Source organism: Papaver somniferum, chromosome 3, assembly GCF_003573695.1.
Source record: "Papaver somniferum cultivar HN1 chromosome 3, ASM357369v1, whole genome shotgun sequence".
Classification (NCBI taxonomy): Eukaryota; Viridiplantae; Streptophyta; class Magnoliopsida; order Ranunculales; family Papaveraceae; genus Papaver; species Papaver somniferum.
This window is the reverse complement of record NC_039360.1, coordinates 10,129,017-10,137,105: the sequence shown is the minus strand read 5'-3', so window position 1 is coordinate 10,137,105 and position 8,089 is coordinate 10,129,017. Positions and strand designations below refer to the sequence as shown.

Sequence of the window (8,089 nt, the reverse complement as noted above, 5' to 3'; positions counted from 1 at the left end):
AACCAGACCTTGATTCTTTGATTTGATTCCACTCATGGGCGCCTAAGAAATTTAGGCATCTGATGAACCTTGCAGCAGCATCCAGCATGGAGTGGTTATGGATGTGGATATCTCCTTTGCACTGTCATGTCGGCAGTGTCACGGAGAGGATGATAAATGGCACATTGCATTTATCACAAAATGTACAATAAATACATGCATGATCATCTTTTCAATCAAGTCATAAAATCATCCCACAAATGCTGGCATACAGTTCTACCAGAAAATATAACACTAGAGTCTTGAACTTATATATTACAAATCAACGGATAAGACAGGGCGTTGCACTGTGAATCTTCCCCAGCAAGCCGAATGTTAACACTTTGTATGCACATCTTATAGTCCACAAAAATCAGATCTAGAAACATAATAAAAAAAACTTGATGACACTCAAAAGGTCATAATTAGCAACTAGGCATGTATAATTTAGAAAATTATTAAACAAAAAGGATTTAAATTTCGAAAATAAAAGGGGGAAAAAATGTTAAAAGAGAATTGTCTAAATGTGAGCTTTTTAGAAGAAGGAATAAGCAAACATGGGGGACTATGAACTTTGGAATGATAAATAATCAACTGTTGATTTCAGTAAAAAGATCATAAAATTCTCTGACTAATTAATGATACTAATTACTACTTGTAGTATTTGAGTATATGGGGAACTCCCTAATTTACGCTAACTTGATCACTATTAATTAACAAACAAGTTATCTTTTTAATTAAATTTTTAGTTACTATTGATTTGGTTTTGATCTCTTTTTTGTTTTTTTAACTCTTTCTAACCATTTTTATAAGCTAAAGTTTGTAGGCTTATGCGAATGGGGCTTCCTTTATTTACGCCAAAACACTAAACCTCAAAATTAGCAAACAAAAGAAAGGAATTTCGCTCTTTAGGGTTTCGTTTCACATTCTCGTTACTTGGAAATTTGTGAGCCAGATTTCAGTGAAGAATTAAAATTCTTTCAACACAGATATAGATACTCTAGTAGAACAGTAAAATCGCAAAATTTGTGAATATTTTAAAGCCAGTAGAATTGCAAAATGTCCAGATTTCTGCATCTAATGTCTGAATTTGAAGTTCATCACCCATATCCTGATACTCGTAAAAGCAGTTTCATATATACCAATAGTTGATTCAAATGCTGTAAGATCAAAAAATACTTGAACAACACGCTCGGCAAAAGAAAAATTCCCATCTTAAAACCCAAAGAAAGAAAAGCCACCAAAGGTATGAACAGTGCACTCCAAAGTCCAAACTAGTAAGTTTGGCAAGCAAAGAATGAATGTCACCATCCAACGGCCATGTGGTGGTCACATGTGACATATAGTAAATAGTAGTAGTAGCAGTACCACCACACCTAGATGCCCAATGTGTACCAAAACCCTACCTGGTAACAAAATTACTAAACTTGTATAAAATACCAAAAATCAAATTTCACAGTTTACCTCAACAGATCAACCTATCTCTAGCTTGATTGTTAGCACAATTTGTCATTCTATCCATGTAAAAATAAAATCAACCCTTTAATTTTTTTTGACAGCAGTAGTAATTACTTACTATAGATTTACACACAAAATACCTCTTCTGTGACCTACAAACTTGAAAGCCTATAAAGCTTGTATCAATGAAACACATTTTTAGGGTTTTGGGATATTTTGTCTATGACTCAGACACTCACTAGACTAGTACATTTTTACAGGCAATTAAAAGGACTTCTCAAAGATAAAAATAATAATTGAAAAATAAAAATAAAGGACAAATTTTTCTTCACTTGGGGTTGTGGTGAAGCTTTTAAGAAAGATAACAACAATAACTTTGTTAATAAAGTTAAGATTTATAAAGTAAGAATTTTAAAAATAAAATTTGACTTCATATTATTGAGTAAATTTATTTTATAATTAACTAAGATTTTTTTAATTAAACCAGGTGATACTGGGGGGGATTATTTTATACTAATAGGGAAACCTAGTTAGGCATCATGATGATCATATCCTTAAGTTTCTTTCAACACTCTATCAGAGGATTAGTACTGCTAATCCCTTTGTTTAATCTTTAAGTACAATTCATAACACGAATGTTTTATCTCTCTTTCACGTGACACCTTCTGTTGCACGTGACAAATAAATTAACCATCCACTTGACTTGTTTAGTCCAAAACTAGTGTACTTAATAATAATAATTCAAGAATTTCACTAATATTATTCTCAAGTGATAGCTTATACCCATCACAAAGATATAAAACAAACTTGCATAACGAGTGTAAACATGACTATAACATTATTTCTTTTCTTTGAATAACAACGATCACGATAAAATGTTGTTTTAGAATTGTATCATATTTGTTGTGCAAAGTGTTCTTTTATTCTTTCACAGGAATTTAAAGAAAAATGCTTTAGTTTGAGTTGAAAAGAGTGATATATTTTACCAAATTATTTTTATTCAACTTAAAATAAGATAATTATTAGTGTTTGTTATTAACTGAGGAAAAAATATCGTGTCATTTTTTTCTTGCACTAAAACTCATAATGCGTGACCTATGTTTTGATCTGGGACCATTAATCTTGAACCAAGATAATTTTTCTTCATTTTTTACTTTCCTGAAATATGATATTTGCCCCTCCTTTTGTCCAGCTCTCTCGTAGCCTAGGTGACCTGAGTAATATAAACCTCTCAATCAGAAACCCGAACTATAATTTTGTACACGCTTAAGATTAAAAAAAATTGGTTGATATATGATCGTTATTTTATTTTGTTTTTGATTATGTAGTCAGTCAGTAAAAAAAGTTACACAAGGTGGCTAAGGTAATTTTTAGAATAACCATCAGTTTTAATAATTTTTAGAATTATATCATATTTGTTGTGCGAAGCGTTATTTTTTCTTTCACAGAAATATAAAGAATAAAACTTTAGCTTGGGATGAAAAGAGTGATATATTTTACCAAATTATTTCTATTCAGCTTAAAGAAATAAGTTAATTACTATGTTTGTTGTTATTGGACAATTTTAATCTCTTTCGACAATTTCTTTCTTGTTTGTTTGGAAAAGGAAAAAACCTAAAGTCATTTTTTTCTTGCTGTAAAACTCATAACGTGTAACTTAAGTTTTTAATCTAAAACATTAAACTTGAAACATGATAATTGTTGTTCTATTTTATTTTATTTTTTTCTGTTTTTCTGAATGGATATATGCCTTTTTTTTGTATCCGCTCTCTCATAGCCTAGGTGACCTTAGTGGAATAACCTTTCCGATTCAAAGACTTGAAATCTTATTTTGTGTAGACTCAAGTTTAAAATTTTCATACTGATATATGATCGGATTAATATTTATTTTGTTATGTAGTCATCATCTTGGTCAGCAAAAAAAAATTATACAGGATGGCTAAAGTAATTGTTAGAATAACCATTGGTTTATTTTCAAAATTAGAACATCAGTACAAAATATGATCGATAATTTTAAAATTCAAGGGAAGTCGATGGTAATCAACGAGTCTCAGTACCATGTGATTAGTAATTTCGTCCAACATTTAGAAATTAAATCCACTTAAAGGATAAAATACTCTAGAAAACACGCACCAACTCGCACTCGTAAATTCGTTACAATAACCTTGATTACTATTTAGAGTATTGGGTGGTAATTAGAACTTGTTTTGATTAAACATATAAAATGTTGTTAAACATGAAAAAAGAATAATGTTGTATAACCCTCCTATTGAAAGATTGGAAATCTTATTTTGTGCACATCCAAGATGGCTAAGGTAATTGTCAGAATAATAATTGGTTTCAATATTTTCAAAATTACAACGTCAGTACAAAATATGATCGATAATTTTAAAATTCAAGGGAAGTCAATAATTATATTCTATTTGAACTCAATCCGTCACTTGTAATCGACGAGTCTCATCACCCCGTGTATTACTTTTTTGTCTAACATTTAGAAATTAAATCCACTTTTTGAAAGACAAAATTGTAACTATCATTTGGACATACTTTAGAAAACACACATCAATTCGTATCAGAAAATTCGCTACAATAACCTTGGATTACTTTTTTTTATTACTATTTAGAGTATCGGGCGGTAATTAGAATTTTTTATGGTTAAACATATAAAATGTTGTCAAACAAGAAAAAGGAATAATTAGCTTGTAAGTAAAAATTAGTTAGGGCACATTAATCCAAAGATGTAAAGAAACAAAGAAGCAATAATTGTGAAGGCTTCCTCCTATAATAATTTAGGTTGGCTTTACTTCCCTGACTTACTTACCTGACTATCCATCTGACATAACATAAGGTTCATTCACACATTTCGTGTTTACCATTTAATTTTTGGTAAATTCTAAAGAAAGATTCAGTAAAACCAAATGCACAGAGTAATAATAAAGTTTGATGCAGTAGAATAGAAGAAAAGAAAAAATCCAAGCCATAAGCCAAGCCAAGCCGATCAAAGAAAAAAAAGTACGGTCACAAAACATAACGCCAATAAATTAAGGTGAAAAAAGAAAGAAAGGAAACTCAACTCATATCTCCTCTCTCTGTGTGTCTTCAAAAATACAACCCTGAAATAGAGGAAACAGAGGGTGAAAGGGAAGTTACAGTCCCAGTCTCTCTTCTTCTTCTTCTCCTTCTCCTTCTCCTTCATTACTCACTGCTACCCACCTCTCTCTCTCTCTCTCTCTCTCTCTCTCTCCATTAAAAACACTCTGAGCTTTGTAGGAAACTCTCCTGTTCTTCCTTTGTTTGCAGAAAAAAAAACCAACCTCATTTGTTCTTTTTCCTATCATAAAACAAAGAACTTCTGCTTCTTTCTTTTTTGGAATTTTTTCTTGTTGAATTCAATTCATTTGGGATCTCTGATCAATTAATTTCACCCCCATTGTTGTTATTTGTGAAATTATTGTACTACTTACTACTACCTGGATAATTATTCTGATTGTTGTTATTCATAACTGAAAGAGGAAATTATGAGTAAAGAAGAGTTCTTGAAGATCCAGGTACAATCTCCTTTTTAATTAAACCCTTTGCTTGTTTTTAACTCAAGATCTTCTAAAAATCTCAGCTTTTATTGTTTCATTTTAGTTTCAATGTTTTTGGTTGTTTACTCTGTTCTTTATTAATTCTGCAGACTTGTGTTCTGAAAGTGAATATACACTGTGATGGATGTAAACAAAAAGTGAAGAAATTATTGCAGAAAATTGAAGGTAGTAATTTCATTTCATTTCATTTCATTTCATACAAATTCTTACTCATTTTTCAGCTTCACTAATCAATTTGATTCATTTCATTTCTGTTCTCAACTTGTGTAAAGAAGATATGATTATTGTTCTTATAGAAATGTCTTCTTGTTTTGGTTGCAGGAGTATATAAAACAAGCATAGATTCAGAACAAGGGAAGGTGACAGTTTCTGGTAATGTTGACCCAAATGCTCTGATTAAGAAGCTTGTCAAAGCTGGTAAACATGCAGAGCTTTGGGGTTCTCAAAAACCACAACAACCCAACAATAATCAGAATCAAAATCAGCTCAATGCACAGTTCAAGAACATTAAAATTGAGAGTGGTGGTAAAGGTGGTAAAGACCAACAACAACAACAAAAAGGAGGACCTCCACAACAACAACAACAGCAGCAGCAACAGAAAGGAGGACCTCCACCAAATCCACAGCAGCAACATCAATTGCAACAGCAGCAGATGATGCAGCAATTAGCACAGATGAAAGGGTTTAAAGATCTTAAATTACCAAATTTGAAAGATCCAAAATCAGTGAAGTTTGACGATGAAGATGAGTTTGATGATGATGATGATGATGAATTTGACGATGAAGATGATGAATTTGATGATGACGATTTCGATGATGATGAGTTTGATGATGATTTTGATGATCCAAATCATCCTATCAATAAGATGAAACCTATTGGTGGTGGAGGAGGAGGACCTCAGATGATGTTGAATAAAGCAGGTGGTGGTGGTATGCCACCAAATGGGATGATGATGCCTAAAGGAGGACCAGGGGGTGGTGGTATGCCTCCAAATGGGATGATGATGCCTAAAGGAGGACCAGGCGGTGGTATGCCTCCAGGAATGATGATGTCAAATGGTATGCCTCCAGGTATGATGCCTAAAGGTATGCCTCCGGGTATGATGCCTCCGGGTATGATGATGGGTAATGGTCAGCAGCATCCTCAGATGATGAATAACAAAGTTGGTGGAGGTGGTGGAAATCCTGCTGCAAATAATGGTGGTGCTGGAAATGGTGGCAAGAAAGGAGGTGGTGGTAATGGCCCTGTGCCGGTACAAATGAAGGGTAATCCTGGAAATAATGATGGCAAAAATGGAGGTAAAAAAGGAGGTGGTGGTGGAGGAAATCCAAATCAAGCTGGTGGTGGTGGTAAAAATGGCAGCAAAGGTGGAAATTCACAAGATTTAAAAAATGTTATGAATGGTGGAGGTGGGAACAATAAAGGCATGCCAAACAATGTCAACAATGGTGGAAAGAAAGGTGGCGGCAAAATGGACAATATGCTTCCGGGTGATTTTCATGAAATTAATATGGCACAAGGTCGTGGTGGTGCTGGTGGTGGTGGAAATGGAAATGGAGGTGGTCCGATGGGGAATTTTCCGATGGGTCAAAAAGGGAACATGCAGATGAGTGGTCAGATGGGTAATAATATGCCAATGGGCATGGGAGGTCAGATGGGCAACATCCCTGCTGCTGTTCAAGGTCTACCAGCATCCGCCATGAATGGCGGCGGAGGACCACCACCAGGATATTTCCAAGGAGGCCCAAGACCTGAAGGCATGGGAGGAGTAAACCCACAACTTCAACAACAGCAGCAGCAGCAGCAGCAATACATAGCTGCTATGATGATGCAGCAGCAACAAATGCAACAACAGCAACAGCGTGCAGCAGCTGCTGCTAACATGGGTAATAACAATCCTGAAGGTTTCCATCCAATGATGTACGCGCGACAACCACCAGCTGTGAATTACATGGCACCGCCGATCCAAATGCAGCCACCGATGAGCGATCCATACACGCATTACTTCAGTGACGAAAACACCAGTAGTTGCAATGTGATGTAAATTTTTGAAGCTGGAAAGTCACTAAACCTTCTGCTTTGCATCAGTGATGGATCATGGATGGTGTCGGTGAGCGTTCGATCAAGACTGTTTTGCTAATTATACATGAAAGTTGGAGTTGATGTTCAATTTTTCTTGTTCTTAGGGTTTATATAAATCTATCTATGTTAATTAGGGATTTAATAAGTAATTTATAGATTACTATATATAAATCAAAAAGTTTTAGGTTGTAGTAGTAGCTCTTATGACACTCTATAAGATGCAAGTTAAACAGAGAAATGAGAGGTGTAAGAGAAGTGTAAGAGAGAAAAGAGAGTTCTTTTTAGTAATGTTGTTAAATATGTGTTTATATGTTGGAAAAACTAATAAGAGAAACAAATGATTGAGGCCACAAACATGCCTCTGCATTCAGACTTTAAATCTTTGTGTCTTCATTTATTTTACTTTTCCTGTGTTAATCTCTTTAGTGGAACAGTAATTCTTAATCAACATACGGAATTCTTGCGGTAAATCTTACGATTCATTTGAAAATCTAGAAGTATTGAACGATTTACCATTTATTTGAAAATCTAGAAGTATTGAACGATTTACCATTTATTTGAAAATCTAGAAGTATTGAACAGTGACATTCACAGTTTACATCATGTAGTGAAGTTGAAAATCTGAACAGTGACATTCACCGTTTAAATCAAGTAGTGAAATTTTATGTATCTTTTTGGGTTTTTCTTCGATCGGCATAAGTACTACTCTTTCAATCCGAATTAAATTTGTATTTTTGGGACAATATTTAATATTTTCAATGCGAATGGAAACAGATATCAGAATTCTGTACTCTTAGATAATATTTGATATTTTGCATGTGAAAGCAGACAGATATCTGAGATTAATCGTATATCCGTTGAAACCCTTACCATTATCGCAAAAAGGGACTAACTGATAAACTAAGGGCTAAAAAGGACTATTTGATGATCTAAACTAAGT

At 33.7% G+C, this 8,089-nt stretch overlaps 1 protein-coding gene across 1 annotated transcript; it reads left to right on the top strand.

The window, feature by feature from the left end:
- The first annotated feature begins 4,542 nt into the window (after window positions 1-4,542).
- LOC113355290 (heavy metal-associated isoprenylated plant protein 33-like) lies at window positions 4,543-7,528 on the top strand. Its single transcript, XM_026598114.1, has 3 exons — window positions 4,543-5,024; window positions 5,156-5,231; window positions 5,388-7,528. The coding sequence occupies exons 1-3, from the start codon at window positions 4,995-4,997 to the stop codon at window positions 7,109-7,111; spliced, it is 1,830 nt and encodes a 609-aa protein (XP_026453899.1). The 5' UTR covers window positions 4,543-4,994; the 3' UTR covers window positions 7,112-7,528.
- The last annotated feature ends 561 nt before the right edge of the window (window positions 7,529-8,089 follow it).

Excerpts from the sequence above, each read along its gene's own strand:
- LOC113355290 (XM_026598114.1), top strand. The coding sequence starts at position 4,995 with ATGAGTAAAGAAGAGTTCTTGAAGATCCAG. Across the intron at positions 5,025-5,155 it reads AAGAGTTCTTGAAGATCCAG|ACTTGTGTTCTGAAAGTGAA; the intron begins GTACAATCTCCT and ends TTAATTCTGCAG. Across the intron at positions 5,232-5,387 it reads ATTATTGCAGAAAATTGAAG|GAGTATATAAAACAAGCATA; the intron begins GTAGTAATTTCA and ends TTTTGGTTGCAG.